Source organism: Podarcis filfolensis, assembly GCF_964270895.1.
Source record: "Podarcis filfolensis genome assembly, chromosome: 10".
Classification (NCBI taxonomy): domain Eukaryota; kingdom Metazoa; phylum Chordata; class Lepidosauria; order Squamata; family Lacertidae; genus Podarcis; species Podarcis filfolensis.
Genome location: NC_139612.1, coordinates 61,369,096 through 61,387,477, shown reverse-complemented (window position 1 = coordinate 61,387,477; position 18,382 = coordinate 61,369,096). Strand labels below are relative to the sequence as shown.

Below are 18,382 nucleotides of genomic sequence, written 5' to 3'. Positions count from 1 at the left end.
AATATTGCAGCATTTTATAAAACACAGATGACTTGTGGTTTTCCAAAACAAATAGGAGGAACACCAATGTTATGGGTAAACTGGAGGGGACAACCAAAAACTGTCACTGAGGAAAAATTTGCAATGATAAAAAGCAATTTCATTCACTATCCAAGACCTTACTTGATGGTACAGTTGTGGTCTTAGCGCCGAGTTCTCAATCATAGTGTGAACCATGATGATTAAAGGTTCATTCTCTTTCATCTATTTCAAATCAGGAGGAGCATACAGCAAACATCAGTTTACAGCACGGCTAGATTTGAAAGACGACACTGTAAATATAGCCTCTACTTTAATTATTTTCTGTTAGTGCAGCAGTTCATATTTCCTCTCATGCTTAAGCAAAGCTGTACATTTGAAAAGCCTGCTATGGCCAAACTAGAGTACCTACAACCCATGTTAAGTTTAAAGTAATTATTACCAATAAGCATTTCAGACGTTTCTCTAAATAACTCAAGCTGAAAATGTTCAATCATCTTTAACAAATGGATATGATGGACAAAGGGCTAGCCTCATTAAATAAACCACCCACACACATTATCAGATTTACAGCATAAATAACACATTAACTATCTTAGGGATAGTTGCACACCATTAACTCTGGGCAAAAGGGAGGTTTCTGGGGTAAATCCTCGCTATCAACATGGGGACTGGATACTGGGAAGAATGTTGACTTTAGTCCAGATTTTTCTCAACTTGATAATCATTTTATGGAGAGTAGTAACCTTGACCCATGTATATTATTATTTTCCTGAACACCTGTGTTGGGTCAGTCCAAAGCTATGGCACAACATGTAAACAGATGAATAGCGAACAAGCCAAATCTTAGTCCAAGTTGTAGACCGAGGCAGTCACGAACAATTGTGCTTATTACAACTTTTCACAGTGTGAACCGCAATAATGTAAGCTTTCCTAGACAGTGAGTGCTCATTTGTCAATGTTTTACTTTGAAATACTTTATGATCTGCAATATAACACCATAACATTGATAACATACAGCAACTATATTTACCAACTTCTAATACCTATCTTTTACAGTATAATAATTTTCAAGGCTGCATTATAATTATTTATATAAACTATTTACCAGCTATGTTCACAAATACTCTGTGTTGATGAAGTCAGTAACAGATTTGGGAAGCGACCAGATTTGAGAAGCAGAGTGTCTGAACATATACTTTTCATTTTGGTAGAACTTGTTAAGTCCCATTTAAATGAAAGGAGGATGAATGCTTGGAGAACTAAGCCTTTAAAGGCTTCAGTTCAACTAAAAGGGTGTATATACATTTTATCAAGGAAATACACAGGTTATATCATACATACAGTACTGTCTTAAGCAGTTTGTGGGTGGCCCTTAACAAAGAACCTGCTCATCTGCCTATTTAGGGAGCAGCCAGCTAAGTTGGTTTCTCATGCAGGCCACATGGCAAACATAAAACCTAACACTCAATATGTGGCACAAGATGATAGGGACCAGAGTGGAAATTGTGTGAGAACTATAGTGGAGGTCCACATTTTATGATGTGATTAGATTTTGCTGTGGACTCATCTACAGCACAGTGTATGTTTCCCCAACCTAACTGCCCTCCAGATGTTTTGGATCACAACTCCCAATATCCCTCCCTGTTGGCCAAGTTGTAGTCCAAAATATCTCAAGGGCGTGGGGAAGGATAGAATGGCAGACCAGCAGTTATTTCCATTTTCCATCTGCGTGTAAGGAACGCGATTCAAAAACTGTGAGTAGAGGGTTGCTTTTTTAATCATTATAGACAGAGTCCACATCCTATAGAAATGATGGGATACTGCTTAAAAGCACAGTGTTAAGCATCTTACAGGCAACACTAGATTATAAACTTCTGAACAGGACTGTATTGAATAGGACAGCTTTGGATTCTTGAGAAATCCATATGCTGAGAATTCTCATGCATACAAGTAGCCTCTGGAGGTTAAATTGTAGTTAAACAGTTTGCCTGGTTCACTACAATTTAACTATTCCAAGCCTAGGCTACATTAGCATTTTCTAATAAATTTAGTCTATAAGTACTGCTGATGGTCATAAGCTGCTACAATAGCAGAATGAAAAACAATGCCCTTTGTAAGAATATCCATAGGCGGTACTAAAATCTTCCATGACCAAATATTATTCAAGGGCCCAGAAATATCACCTTTTTTGGCTCAGAACTGCACTTAGAGTCATAGACAGAACTGAAAATAAATCTATGCACTGTCATGCTTGAATATTTCAGTCTGCCCAAAGATGAATACAAATCTAGCATCTCAGATTTTGCTTTTATATTAAATTACACATCAACTGTACATTTAACTCTGATTCAGCAGTATCAGCTAGATAACAAGTCCAAGTGACAGGCAGATAGAATCAGTTTGTGATTTATCATTAAACATGACTATTGTAACCTGGTTAAAATGAACTCAGGGATACTTCTGAACTTCCTATCAGAATGTATGATTAAACCCAGGGTCCACTCTCTCCTAATCCCTAGTTATGTAGTAAAAGAAAATAGGATTCCTTATCAAATACAATTTTATCCTTCTGCATATGAGAGTGGTATAAAACAGAGAATCAGCCAAAGACCAACCAATTATGTCTAGATAAAAAAATAGAATTAAAAAGGAAGAGATTGGGTGTTGGCAGCAGCTCATAAAAACAGGGAACGGTGCCATGTGCCAGCACAAGTGGATGATGCACCCCACTTTGTGCTACTACTTGATGGGAAGCACTTCATCCTCAGCACAGCTGCCATGGACTGAGTTGTAAATGCACTGCATTATTGGTGGTGTGTCAAGTGAATACATGCTCTCATTTCAGGATGCAGATAAAGGGAACTGAGAAAATCTAAAGAACTCCGAATTCCTGTGCCAACAACTCAGCAGGCGCACAAAATAATGGGCAGATATGCAGTTTTCAAGTTCTGTGCAATGGTTTCTTGAAGTATTCCTCCTCCTCCTGACACTCAAACAAGATGGCTATGATGGAAGTATATCCTTGTTCAGTACATTAAATGTTTGTATATATTTAGACTTTGACTGCAGAGATGAGGCAGACAAAAGCCAGGTATAGCTACTGTGATAAACACTATATTTTTAGGATTATTTTTAAAATATTCATTTTGCATTTCACATTAACAATGTCATGTAAATAACTGAACCCAGTCAAATATTGGACCCCATTTTATTTTAGCAGACAAGCTGCAGCTTTAGGACAAAGAGTATGAATGGCACAGAACAATGACCTTAGCATATAAATTGTGCTATCTGCACTTGGAGAAACATTTTCACCATCTGCCCTGTAAAATTTTAAATGAGACAGTACCATTTAAAAGTTTAAATGATAACAAATAGTGTCAACATGTTATCAGATATAAATATACAAGAATAAGCTATGAATCCCACCTGATGATCCAAATATATGGCATTCCTTTGAAGGTGATGAGAAAGAATCTCATTCTAGCAAGCAGCATTCAAAGAGGAAGGAGAGAAGAAAAGGACAGATATGAAGATGTGGAAAAGGTCAGTCAGAAAAGAAAGAGAACTACAAATTCTAATTTCAACCTTTAGATTATATTGTCATATTAATCCAAGCGAGAATTACATTGAATTCTGGGTCTTCCTAGAATTTGCATTAGCATATTTTGAAAAGCCAATCAATACTCCAATGACAGAAGGAAGCAAAATTATAACCAAACATCTGCTTTTGAAAAGTAATAAAGCATTAGTTTGCAATTGCAGATTTAGTAATATTAGCCGCACAAACAACTTCTTAACATTAAAACAAAATTAAGAAAAACCACCATGGTCATGTTGAATTTACACAGACAACTATAAACCCTTTGATACGTTTGTGTGTATTATTATAAATAATACATGTATATATTATACATCATTTCAAAGATGAGAAAACAAAACGAAATGGTTATGGTAGATTTATCACCACCCTTACCTACTTGGGCTTCATATTTGTGTGTAATCTGCGTAACTTGCAAAATTTAAAGTGAAATGTATTTGAACGCATTCCTATTTTTTTTGTTGCAATGTATTCAACATCCACACTAGAACTCAAAGGGTTAATAGCAGACCACCACAGATGCCAGGAAAACAATGACGCTCTAAAAAGCTACATTAGAGGAGGTTGGCACCAATGGTACAATGCAAGCTTGGATTAATGAATGGCTAAGAATAAGTGAAGATGGCACATGACAAACATCACTTCATAGCTGACCTTTGGGCTGCTGGCCTCAAGTTTTAGTTGCATGAGTTGTGCTAATGTGTGTTCCCGGATACTACTCAGTTCGGCTTGCTGCCTTCTCAGCTTTATAAGCAGCAGCGTGAGCTCCTCTGGCTGAAGGAGTATCGTATGAGAAGCCAAAGAGTGGAAAATAGGTTAATCATTATCTTGCACAAGACTTCAGATATATACTTGTGTTTGATAATGCTGGATATCATGCTACATCTAAACTGTGTGAACCTCTTCAAAGTAAAAGGGAACCAACAATGTCTGCCAACAGAATACAACTAAACTAAGAGGAGGTGAGAAGAGCTTTAAAACCGCGAAGCTTCTGAAACTCATGGTAATAACTTCTACACACAAAGGCTAGCATTATTGTGCGAAGGGAGGAGGAAAAAGGCACCACGGTCACGAAATATAGAGGATGGGTATACTCAAGTTTTGCTTGGTATGTTTTAAAAGAATTGGATAGCAACAGAAACTACGGTATCTGAAACAAGGAAGAGTCTTGTAGCACCTGAGTAATTTATTCAAATGCTGGCCAAAGAAAAAAAAACAAAGAATGAAATATTAAAAACACACATACAACTTTTACTAAAAGTATGCATTGTAAAATTACAATGTCAAAGTTTGTAGATCCAAAACACAACACGCTTCCTGTTTTTTCTCCTTTAATGCAATCACAGCAGTTTTTTTGAGAGACTATTTCCCAAACACATCTAAGATTTTTCAACACAATTATACATGCTAGAACTTGAAGGTTGAATAGGAAGATCCAAATGCTTGAGAATCAAGGAAGAATTAAAGTACAGTAATACCATTAGCCCAAGCCAAATATATTCTGAGGGAACTCCATGCTAGTGACCCAAAAGCCTGCACTCACGCAAAGGAAGGAGACTACGGCACTTAAACCAAAACAACTATTGTATAAATATATTTAAATTCTTAACTAATATAGGGTTTTATCCAATTGTGTCTATCTTCTGATGGAAGGATTTTATTTGATCCACCAACACTTCCGTAGACTAAAAATGGGTGTGCTTGATGTTCACAAAGCTCCCTTTCCTCCTGCAGCCCCCTCCCATGCCACCTACCACACTAAGATCCCCCTAACCCTCTGGGGCAGTTTTTAAGGAAGCTCAGGGCTGAAGAGTGAATGGGAAATCAGCAAATAATAAAATAAAATGTTGCCTCTGCTCACTTCCATTGATGGAAGCATCTGCTAGCTGAACTAAGGAGGCCTCCATCAGTGGAGGGACACAATTGGATGCAACCCAGAGTCAGTCCTCCATGTTGCTCTGATTTGTCTTGCCACCGGTATCTGTAGAAGATAGCCCTCCTAGTTCTTGAAAGCAATAGCACAGGGATGGGGAACCTGTGGCCCTCCTGATGTTTAGCAGCTCCCATAAGTTCCAACCAGCATGGCCACTAGTCAAGGATGATGGGAAGTGGAGTCAACATCTGGAAGACCATGAGTTCCCCACTCCTGTCTTAGGAGTACACTTTTCATCTCATCCAAATTAAACACTTGACTAACTTATAACTTATACGCGATCTTCCCAACCCCCAAAGTACTCTCTCTTTGTTGTACAGACTTTCCTTGGCTCCCACTCAACTTGCACTCTGACCTCAGCCTTCCATAGACAGCTCCTTCTACAATGACCACGTCTATTTAATTTTCTGAACAAAGCACCTTTGCAGTACAACCCTTCATTGTAATTTATTCTTATGTATTCCTAATGCAGGGGTGGGAAACTGGTGGCATGTGGACCAGTCACAGTGGCTTTTCATTCAGCTCACCACCATTTTGCAGCAGTGGTGAACAAAGAAGTGCATCCTGTAATTGCAGCATTCCTTACTTGCTTTGGGCATCCTACAAGCAGGGCCTGAGCACAACAGCACTCTCTCCCCCTGTGGTTTTTGGGAATTAGTATTCAGAAGCATGCTGCCTCCAACTATGGGGGTAGAACAGATCTATCACAGTTAGTAGCTGCTGCTACCATTATCTTCCATGAATTTGTCTAATCGTCTTTTAAAGCTATCCAAGTTGGTGGCCATCACTGCTCTTTTGTGGAAGTGGATTCCCTAGGTTTAACTATGGCGATGCTCTGCCTACTTCTCTCTTCTGAAGCAAGTGCACAGTGAAGATCCTCACTAAAAGCAACAGGAAGCAACTAAAACCATTAACATTTGTACGTTGTTTGTATGTAAACGACGTAAACAAAGCCATTTCTACTGAACAAAAGTATGAGTTGTGCGTCACTCAGCCCACTTTGGACTCCTACCCTACCCACCTCTGAATGCAACTTCCAATGTGATTCTCAGGCAAAAATTTGTTTCCTCACTCTATCCTAATATATTACTTGCTAGTAAATCCCAAAGATTCATGCCCTCAGTTCTTAACAGTTCCTGAAATCTGAACTTAACTTACGATTCAGATACTGACACATATTTTAGAAGCTCTCTCATAATTATAAAGCAACCAATTATGTAAAGCATCTTTTTTGTCATGAGATGTAAAATGGAGCGATTTGCTTTGCACATTCAGCTGTTCATGTGAAAGACCTAAGAGAGTTCTATCACATGCACAAAAATTTTCTGAGCCATGGACTGTTCCATTTAGGTCATGGAAATGTTACACTACTCACGTGGAACATTCTTTAACATATAAAATGAGAGGTCAGGTCTGTTATTCAGGCATCCACATCACTGGGGCCCCACAGAGTTCTGGAAGAGGGCTTCAACTGTGATGCTTTAGGTGAGCCACATAATCAGAAATCCTGAATTATATATTACAAGTAATGAACTGAAAGTATTCCTTGGCTACAGCGTATGGTTTTAGCAACTGGCAGTGTTAAATGAATTCCAGCAGAGGGAGCAAGAAATTTTCCTATATTCAAGAGCTAACAGGTTTCATAATGATTAACCTACACTCCCCTAATACAGTATATACTCATTAGTGTTTCACTTGGAAAAACATTATTTACTAAGAAATGAGGGGGAAGAGAAATCGCCTGGAAGAAATTAAGGTTTCAGCTAGTAAAAGTGGTCATATTTGAGTTAAAGGTCTCTCAAAAATGTTTGCTCAAATCTATAATCCCTCATCTAAACCTTAGGTATTGAATGGTAAAATACTTTTAATGATGTGAATAAAAATGTGCAATTAGTGGATGGATAGTTTCTTTTCATAAGACAGCACAATGTATAATAAACTGCCTGCAGCACCAAATTTCCTAGTTAACTGCAACTTCCATTCTGCAGCAATGAAAAGCTCTGGTAATTGGTATTTCCCCTCCACAAGTGAATTAACAACTTAATGGTAGGTCAATTTGTGAAATGAAGAACAATAAAATCGTAAAGGTGCCTTGCTGTTGCTCTAGAGATATTTAAAATGAAATACTTACATGGCTCAAAAAGACAAATTATTCACAGATAGGAAATGCATAGTACAAATAGCATTTGAATTAAAAGGTTATCTGATTACTTTTGCAAAATTTAATGCAGCATCCAAATAGATTTAAACTGTTTAGAAGGAAAACCTCGATTTAATGAAAAAACAAAGATGGAAACTGCATTTAATACAGATTCTATAACTAGAGTAGTCACTGTGCTACGTGTTGTATTTTATAGGTTGTTCTTAAATAAAAAATGATGGGCTAAATATAAAAATGCCACTCACCGTTTTGCCTTGCAAGCTCTGGGGAGTAATAGGCTGTACACTCAGACCTGCTGGCATCGACCTTCTGTCAGGCACAAAGACATGCTGCTTTGGGGAAAAAACAAAACCGTGCACATATAATTCGGGGTGCCTGTCAAAGCTTTTCAAACCAAAGGTTAAATGTTGTGTTTTAAGTATGATTTTCCAAGTCAACTTAGGGTTTATGAAAGGTGTCTAAAGTGAAGGTTCTGGCTAATAACGTGCCAGCAGAAATACACTAAATCGCCGCACTTTCCAGCTTGAACCTTGCAAATGTCAAAATGCTCTCGAAGGTCCAAAAAGCACCAACTACAACTAATAAGGTATTCCATTCACTAAAGTTTGTACCATTAAGTGCTCCTAATTAACTGCTTTTAAAAAAGTCATTGAGTGCTCTCCTATAAGCTACTGCTATGTCCAGAAACTAGGACACGTTTATACACATTCATGCACTGAATAAATGACATGCTTTGTCCTAATTCTTGTCACAGCTGCTTTTTTAGAAACAGACACATACACAGCTCCTTTCCATCATATGTTCTTAAGACTTTCCTGTGATTTTAGAACAATATACAACACAATGCAGCCAATAAGTGAGAAGCTGGGGGTTGAAAAATGTTGCACAAGGAAACAGACTTAAGGGAAACTTCTCAAATAGCAGTACTTTCAAAAAGCATAAAGATGTTCAAGCACAAAATAAATACACTCTATATATGCAAAGAATGGCAAGTGCACATAATATCTGCTCCTTGTCCTATATGTACACATGGAGGAAGTGAATGGGAGAAGATAATGAAATGTTAAAACATTTGGGGCTTTTTAGTTCAGAAAAAAAAGATGAGTCAGGAGGGGCATGACAGACAAAATTATGCATGGTATGGAAAGTTTTTCTCCCTTTCTCATAATACAAGTGCCTAAGGCCATCCAATGAAGCTGAATGTTGGAAGGCTCGGGCCAAATAAAAGAAAACACTTCTTCACACATAGTTTACAACTATGGAATCTGCCACCACAAGAGGCAGCAATGGCCATAACCTTGGATAGCTTTAGAAGAGAATTAGACAAATTCATGTAGGAAAAGGCTATCGGCGAATAGTAGCCACAATGCCCATGTTCTCCCCCCTTCACTGTTCAAAGCAGTGTATGAACCTGAATACCAGTTTCTGGGAATCACAAGTGGGAGAGCATTGTTGCACTTAGGTCCTACTCGCGGGTTTAGCATAGGCTTTTGGTTGGCCCCTGTGAGAACAGGAAGCTGGATTAGAGGGGCCTTTGGCCTGATCCAGCAAGGCTCTTCTTATGCTACTGGTGAAGTGGTTGAATGGGTGGGACCTACACAACAGATGTCAAGTTTGTTATTTTATTTGTTTGTTGCATCTATATAGTGCACATAAAACTTTGTTCTCTGGGCAGTTTACAAGCCCATTAAAAAAAAACTTAAGATGGGCCCATCACTGAAAAGGCCTTCTCCCTAGTGACTGCCTGCCCCGCTTCATTAGATGGGGCAATGTGAGAAAGGGCATCAAATGAAGATCTCAAGCAAGGACTTCTCAAGGGTCAGAGTTCTGTCACAGACATGCTAACTGCTCAGGTGAGGTGGGAGGCTTAGCTGGGTCCTTTCGACAAGCAGCTGTTTATTTGGGAACATCCCATGCCATTTTTCTAGAAAAAGAGGTGCCGAAACTCACAATGAACACCTCCTTTGTTCTCTTATAATGGCAATGGCGCCCACCTGAGAGGTGCTAGAACTGAGTTCTGCCTGAAAAAAAGCCCCAGGAACATCTCATGTCAGATGAAGCACTGGCATATGAAACGGAAAGACTTTATCTTTCAACCCGCACTTATGATGTTCTACTCCCGTTAACTCCTGGTGCAATTTTCTCAATTATATGCTAGTTCTCTCTATCACAGAGAGAACTAGCATATCAATCAGAGCTAGCTGGATGTTTTTAACCCGAAGCTTTATATTTGGTATTTCTTTTGTGAGCCACACAATATCAATACATGATGGAAAGACTAGTTCCAAGTTATACATTTTATAGAACATAATAACTAAAGTAAAACAATAAAAACATCTCACCTTTGTATGATGTGGCCTATGCCTGCGGTCAATTGTTACATCACCTCTTTGCACTGGTGAGGACACTTCTGATCTGTAGTTCCTCTGAGGTGAGTATCCTTGGAAACCTGCTATCGAACCATGGGAAGGTGATGTGGGAATCAAATGCATTGTTTGATCAGATATATTAATCATGGTTTTGGGACTACTTAAAGTACCGTGTCTAGTAAGCGTTGTTTGCTTATTGTAAAACTGCCGCTGCTGCCACTCGTAGAGTTGCCACATGGTGTCATCTCGCATAGATCTTCTTTTGTCTTCAGTTGGCAGTGATCCAAGGGACTTGTCATAAATAGAGGGTGTCACACTGCAGAGGCTTTCTGGCCTGGTTTTGGTATTTCTTGGTAGAGTTCGATAACCTTCTGGATATCGAGGTACAATTTGGGGTCGATGGCTTGGCATGTTTCTTGGCAATGTCTGATATGAAATTATGCTGAAACAAGAATCCTCCTTCAGTAACTCAAAATGTAAGTAGGCACAGGGATAAACAACATTTAGTTTTCTAGTCTATCTTGAGGGTAACAAATAATTATTGTAACCCCCCCTTTTTTGCTAAGGCCACATCTGTTGTGGCTGAGCAGTCAAACTCTCAACATGCCACTTGTTTTAAGTAATAGACTCTGTTTTTTAGTTGTATCATGGATTTATCTGTATCCAAGGAAAACCATCTATGCACTCATCCCTGAAAGAGGTAGCTGAGATTCCCCTGGTGCCACAGAGGGGATCGCCCACACAATAGTGGGAATAAGATGGGGGAACCCTATGAGCTCCTTGGAGGAAAGCTGGGTTACAAGCAGCCAAAATACACAATTTCCCATATGTACGGTGAAAAGGAGTATTCACATTGTTGGGGACTCTGCAAATCCCATAGCTACTGGTCTAGGGGAAAATGATCAGTTCCATTGCCCTACTGCTTAGATGGAAACTAACGCTGCAGAAGCCATGCTTCCTCATGGTGCTTCACACATAGGTATGCATATATGTTTAAGGGAAAACAATTGTTCTGGCAACCACAACAACAAGAAGAGGGAAGAAAAACATGCAGAAATGCAGAGGCCTTATCTACCTGTAGTCAATCTATGGAGGATGCACAGCCATAAAAATGAGTCTTCTCCAGTTAAACATATGCAATGTCTGGCTTTGCTAATCTCTCCTAAGGTTTACCAGCTTCCTTCTATCTCCTTCCCCTTTTATACTATGGGCTACATTGCACATATCTTAGTTTCAAGGACTATTTTTTTCTTTCCCGGTATACAACTTAATAACCATGAAATCCTCCTTCAGAATTATGGTGTGGTGAACTAGTTTTTGGAACAGCTGGCCATCTGTGGCCAATACATGACCTTTTCAATTAATTATATATTTTCAAATTGGCCAAAAGCTCCAGTCCATTTGATTCATTTCCACCTTATTATAGCTTCATGCAAAGGCAGTGCACTGGGCATGCTTGCAGGTAAGTGTGTGTGGGGGGTGTGTGTGTGGAAAAAAACTGAGGGTGACTAACAATAATTTTTGTGTAAGAGGAGTAAAACAAATTTCTGTGCTCATTAGCAGCTTAGAGGGTGTCATGCTCTTTCATTCTAAGCCTTACACCTTGCTCCCATTGGTGGATCTTGGGATTCTAGTAAAACACAAAGTAGATTCCACAAGGCTGAACACTGCCTTCCCCTGCTGTACAGCCCCAGGCATTTAAAGTGCTTTTAAGGGAACTGTTTTGAACACTGAAAACTGAATTGAGGCTATGCAGAGGCAGGATAAAGACAGTTGCAATATTGTTATTATTTCTTTAAAAGGGTTGCATTATCTGCTACTTGCCTTGAGGCAACTGCTAATCACCATAGGCAACCAAGTGAGAGTGACAATTTGCAGGTTTAGATAGGAGAGGGAGTAAAAAAAAGGTCCCCCTACCTAATTTCTACTATTTATATTATATTTGTGCTCCTGAACTTGACTTCCTTTCATTACATTGCCCTAAGTACTGTGCTTTAAAGGTTTAATATCCTAGCGTATGTTCCAACATACTGTCACATTACTCCTCCCTTCACAGAAGCTGGGAAATGAGCCAAGAATGATGGCTTTTGGCTTCTGAACAAGGGAGAGTATGAAACCATATTTTAAAGATGGCTTCTGAATTCTGGCTTATTTGGAACCCACTAACCATATTTCAGCTATAGCATGAAATTACAGATAACTGATTGCTCCCTGACTTGCTTTCTCACTCACACAAAGGGAGGGAAAAAAGCTTCTTTGTGTGAGGGAATTAGATTTATTCATACATTGGTTTATTAAACTTAGTTGATCAACAGTATTTTCTGTTACAAAAATATAAGGAAAAAGGCTATTCAACATTTTAATCATTGCCTTGCTGAACTGAGAGAGGAGTGTAAATAAGTTTGCAACAGAGCTATGCAACTTAAAACAGTTTTTTTAAAAAAACCATTGTAACCCATCCTGGGACCTGCTGGTGAACAGCAGGTAATAAATTTAATGTTGATGATAGTGATAGTGATGATGATGATGATGATGATGATAATAATAATAATAATAAGCTCAGCATGGAAATGCATGATTTTCATGGAAGAAGTCCAACTCCCAGCATCATCAGCAAGTTTGTGAAAGACTTCTGAGACCATGAAGAGCTACTAACTGAGCTACTGATATATTAAGATGAGATACAAGAAGAGGAGTTTGGACTTGATATCCCGCCTTTCACTCCCCTTAAGGAGTCTCAAAGCAGCTAACAACCTCCTTTTCCTTCCTCCCCCACAACAAACACTCTGTGAGGTGAGCGAGGCTGAGAGACTTCAGAGAAGTGTGAGTAGCCCAAGGTCACCCAGCAGCTGCATGTGGAGGAGCGGGGAAGTGAACCCGGTTCACCAGATTACGAGTCCACCGCTCTTAACCACTACACCATGCTGGCTTAATAGTTTAATAGTTGCAACAGGGAAAGTCTTCTGATGATTTGTTCCACTTTTGCTTCTTAATGAAAGAAAGAAATCTAGAATGAAGAGCGGGACAGAGCAGTAGATAAACAGGGAATAGACCAGGGATATCCAAAGTGGTGCTCTCCAGATAGACTATAACTCCTATCAGCCCCAATCAGAATGGGCCAATAATCAAGGATGATGGAAGCTTTAGTCCAGTAACATCTGGAGGGCACCTTGTTGTTTGAAGGCAGCCCTGTTTAGGGAAGCTTTTAATGTTTAACAGACCACTGTATTTTAATATTTTGTTGGAAGCCACCCAGAGTGGCTAGGGAAACCCAGCCAGATGGGCAGGGTATAAATAATTATAATATCATATCATATCATATCATATCATATCATATCATATCATATCATATCATATCATCATCTGCCCTTGGAACAGCCATTCTGGGAAAGATACCCAACTTTTTACATATGATTGTTACCAAGAGTCTATAGGACTTTAGGACAGAGTGCAATATAAATCAAAATAAATTTAAGCTCTAGATAGGCCTTGACATGCTGTTTGAAATCCTATATTTTAGCAACAGAGGTAATATAGGATCATTTCAGGAATCCTTTCGCGCTTCAACTAAGATTTTACTGTAGCATTAAACAGGGTCACAGTATACACTGAGACCAAGAAGTCAGGATTGGCAAATAATTCTGAAATTACTTACCCTCTTGTTTCTTCATCTTGCCCCTTTCCTCTCTGTATTTTAATCCATTGTTCCAGCTGAAGCATTGAATTAGTTCTCTGTATAACACGTTCAGATTCTATGTGTGAGTGAATGGTGTTGTGATGGATTCCATCTCCAGAGTCTCCTAGAATAAGGTTGACAGCTTTCTCTGACCCATTTAAATGAATTGGCCTGTAGTGTCCTGATGGAACTGTGTTTGCTGGCAAAGTCCCATACTCTGACCCCAAAGGATTCAGTTTTACGCTGTTGATTTTTGTTAAAGGTCTATCACGCCCGACTTTTTGAAATCCATATTTTTCTGCTTCTAAGGCCTTTTTGTCTTCCATTTTGCTCACTTCTTTGTTCCGCTGATTATTCTGTGCCTCTGGTTTAATTAGCACTCTGTGGTTTGCAATATTATTCACTTCACGAGGTGGTGTGTTTTCAGCAGTCATCTTGTCTGCTCTAAAAAAAGGAAGAAATACACACTGGAGAACAACGTCACTAGAAATATGCCGAAACAGGTACACTTGGGTGTGTTTAGTAAGTAGCGTGCAATTTCTTCAGTCTTAGAATCAAAGAATCATAGAGTTGGAAGGGATCCTGAGGGTCATCTAATCCAAACTCTTGCAACTCATGCAGCACTTACAAGCTAGGCAAACATATAGGGTACAAGATTACAGACCTCAACAAAAGTACTGAACTTTGAACCCACACTGATATATTTGCATCCAGACAGAAAAGCTACTAAGGCATGGTATAATCTCCCTGCTTGAGTACTCTCTGAACAAAGGAAAGAAGTGAAGAGAACAAGGGATGATCCTGAACAATCTTTTGCCTAAGCATGATGAGAGATCAGGACTGTGTCCACCTCTGCTACCCATCACTGAGCTCCTGCCCAGCTCTATACTTGCTGGATGTCCAGACATGAGCATCAACTCCCCATGTCTACAGCCTCCTTCACAGGTTACTTGCATGAAGGGGCAATGTTCATAGAGAGGGGCATGAGGATCCACCATTGGCCCTCTCCCAATAATGAGTAGCCTGCCCCAACCTTGCCCTTGATGTCCATGAATTAGGCACAAACATTTTCAAGAGAAAAGCCTACATGAATAAATCTCTATTGTGTATGACCAGGACTCCAACTCCCATGCATATAGACATCTATGTCAGGGGTGCGGCCAACAGCACACTCCCGTTGCCCTGAGCATTTCTAAATATTGTGTGAGAGGAGCTTATATGCAATATACATGCAACACACAATCTCACACTGCGCAATCAACATCACATAACATATTATATGCCTTGGATTTTGACAAAATGAATCCAGAAAGGCTCCTATATGTAACATATGGGATAGGGCATGCCTGTGTTTAATATTTATTTATTACATTTGCATGCTGCACAATAGATCAAGGATTGTATCCAATGCTGCATATCACCAGAATTGATAGAACTGACATGACTTCCCATTCCCCTTCTTTCTCCATGCATCCCCAATATCTGATCTGGTGAGTCCCGCAACACCCTGGAGAATATTTTCAGGGTGTGTAGGGGTGGAATGCTAAGTTCTGTTGCAGACGTGGCAGTCTCTTGTATGAACAGAATTGTAGCATTGGATGAAACCCTAGAAAGCAACACCAAAGATCAAGAACAGAAATCTCAGCAACAGACTGGACACAGCAGAGATAAAGCAATTGGTGATGTCCCATGCTAGTCTTAATTCAATCCAAATAACTTTATTGTACTAGCCATTGGCCATGACAAATCTGAATCAAAAATAAATACAAGCAAAAGGGGTGATGTGCCACAAATAATGGTCCCTATTTAGATCTCTGTGTCTCCCTTACAGTTCACTGCTATATTGTCCAGGGTCTTCTTTCTGATCTTTTTGGCCACCAAAGCAAAAAAGGCGACTTTATGAGTCACTGAAGCATTTATATAGCTAAGAAACCATAGAATCTTCTCTGCTGGGGAGAGACATCTTTCCTGTGAGGATGGTAGGGTGAGAAACCACCTCCTGAGTCAAATGTATAGTGGGCAATATAGTAAATAGTGCAACCTGTGGTTGCCCACATAAACAGAGTCTGTCTTTGTATGGTACCCTGTTATATTGTCCATCAAGGACAGCAGAGGGCATAGCTTGAAAATGCAGCTCAGTAAAAGCAAGTCTAAATGAGGCTGGCTGGAGATTGGCCTCTAAAATGGGCAGTTTTTAGAAGGGGGATAGTCATAATTCAGAACAGACTCATTGACATCAGTGGTCTTAAGCTTACTAATTTCTATGGGTCTACTCAATCACTTATGTTGGATATCACTCACTGTCTTAGAGATGCAGCACTAGAAGAAACTACTACTACTTAAATTCTGTGTTTGATATAACCATTAACACAGGGAACAGCCCCAACTGCAGTATTCAATCTGACAGCTATGCAAGGGGATAAAAATTTGAAGGCAAAATTTTCAGACTTCATAGTGTTGAAAAAGCACACTTTGACTTCTTTTTAGCAGTTAAAGCCTCTGAAATCCTCATTAATTTCAAGCCATCTTTTGTGATGGAGCAAAATACAGAGCTGTCTAGCTCCTGGACCTCCTGTGCCAGACATTCAGTAGATAAAGGGAAATATCCTATTTTAAACTTTACATGGTCACTGACATCATCAATTTGCTTCATTTGGCAAGTTTCATGTCAGTTATTATTCATCTTTGGGAAAACACTTGTGGCTTCTATAATTACAGTGGGGAAAATATCTGCTGACTTGAACTGTGGTGTAAAATAATTGTATTTATCAGAAACAGTAACAGCTGCACTGTTAGCATATTTACCCTGAATTTACCCATTCAGATGTTGGCAGATCCACCGCTCTTATTAAATTTTAGAGGCTTGCTTTCGCCACCATCCCACTTTTTCTTTCATTCTCGTCTTCCAACTAGTATACTGCATTTAAGTAGGCCAATCCTCTCTCCAGTCCCAGAACCTGCTGAGTTCTCCCTCTCTCCCACCAATCTATTTTACTCACATACATTGTGTCAGCTGGCTCCTCCTTTCTGCTTAAAATTTCAATCTTGTTGTTCCTACTTTTGAAATACCTTCCTCCTCATAAGAAATCCTGCATTCAGCTCCTGATTTCATCTCCTTTACATTTTGGTCATGTTCTTACCTTCCAAGTCTGTTCTGTCTGTTCTTTATATCTTATTTCACTTACACTCCTTCCCTTTGAGATCTAGGACACTGCCCTTTTTCTGGTTCTCCTGTTATAACTGCTAATTGTTGTCCTGTCCCTTTTCATCTCTCCCAATCTCTGTAAGAATCCATCAGAGCTCTCAACAATTTTCATATTTGCTAAAGTTTCAGCTACCATTTTCAGGTGGATTACTTTTTTCCTAAACTAATCTCTCACCTTGCCCAATCCCACTGAACTGTCAAATCAACTGTTCTTCCTAGATGCCTCACTGACATTTCAAAAATAATATGGGTATGAAGACGAGTATCTTTATGCTCCAACTCTCTCCTCTCCTGTTACCACTGTTATTTCCACTTCTCATTCACTGCCGGGGCGGGGGGGGGGGGGCATCTTTACCTGTCACCAGATACATTCTCCCACTTCATTACTGGCCAAAGTTAATCTCTAATGAATTGTTTTCAAATGTCCTGCCTTCAATTAACCCTTTTTACACAGACTCTTTCATCTATTGAGAAATCCTGGTGGCAAGGATTTGGTGGTGATTTTAACCTAATTAGCACCATGCTCTCTCTAACCCCCCCCCCCCCCAGTATTGCCTATTCTAGCAAGCCTGTCTGCTGGTATGTCTGCTTAATGTCTTTAGCAACTCCTGCCTTCCCCAAATATTAGGGGAACATTATCATTCATCTAGCCTTACCAAGAAGCACCATGGATTCTGACCACATGGAATCTCTCTCCCACCTTACTTCCAATTTGAAATGCTAACCTTACTGCAGTGCAACACTTTACTCACCATCAACACAACTTCATTCATGCTTTTCTAACTGGCTTTTTTCAAGCTTTTTCTTTTACAGCCTGAGGAGTCTTATTGGTCCACATTACTGGGGAGGGTGGGATGAATGCCCACTGCCAATACTATGGCTATTGTAGAGTAGGTAGAGAGGACTTGACTTGAGTTTCCAAACAAATTAAATTCTCTTCCCCTAAACTTTCCAATGCCTAGGTGATGATTTATTTGTTTATACAGTGCTATATCATATAAATATCAAAACAATGTATAACAATATCTATATATAATAAGAACACACAGATATTAAAAATCAAAGATCACTGTTTGCTTAAAGCTGTCAGGTAACCAATGGTAACCAGTGTTCTATTCCATTTTGAAGCATTTTGAAATAATCCCCACCCCAAAAGGATTCGTGGAACAAGCCCCTGTTTGGGGACCCTGATTTTATCTCATCTTAAAGTCAACTGTCTAAGCAATCCTAGACATTTACAGTCTTATACAGAATTCAAATTACCATTTCTTTTATACATCATATGGGCTTGATTCCTTTTAAAGCAACTCTTTTTAAATCACAATACTGTCCTTTGTTCTTCATCTATCTGCCTACTCATGCCTAAAACATTGATATCATTCTTTCTCCATGAATGAGACTTGGGTCACAACCACA

General features: G+C 39.3%; 1 protein-coding gene across 40 annotated transcripts in view; it reads right to left on the bottom strand.

Moving 5' to 3' along the window:
- The window catches only part of PLEKHA5 (pleckstrin homology domain containing A5), a 178,776-nt gene that overhangs the window by 23,198 nt on the left and 137,196 nt on the right, over positions 1 to 18,382 (bottom strand). For 7 of the 40 annotated variants that reach the window (XM_083572550.1, XM_083572584.1, XM_083572573.1 and 4 more), the window contains 6 exons: positions 13,741 to 14,205; positions 10,059 to 10,527; positions 7,962 to 8,048; positions 4,277 to 4,396; positions 3,451 to 3,504; positions 163 to 243 (listed from right to left, as the gene is read on the bottom strand). In XM_083572550.1, the coding sequence (XP_083428676.1) occupies positions 163 to 243; positions 3,451 to 3,504; positions 4,277 to 4,396; positions 7,962 to 8,048; positions 10,059 to 10,527; positions 13,741 to 14,205 (1,276 nt within the window). Of the gene's footprint in view, positions 1 to 162; positions 312 to 3,450; positions 3,505 to 4,276; positions 4,397 to 7,961; positions 8,049 to 10,058; positions 10,528 to 13,740; positions 14,206 to 18,382 lie in introns of those variants that run through there. The other 33 variants (XM_083572562.1, XM_083572583.1, XM_083572570.1 and 30 more) reach the window with 17 other exon arrangements.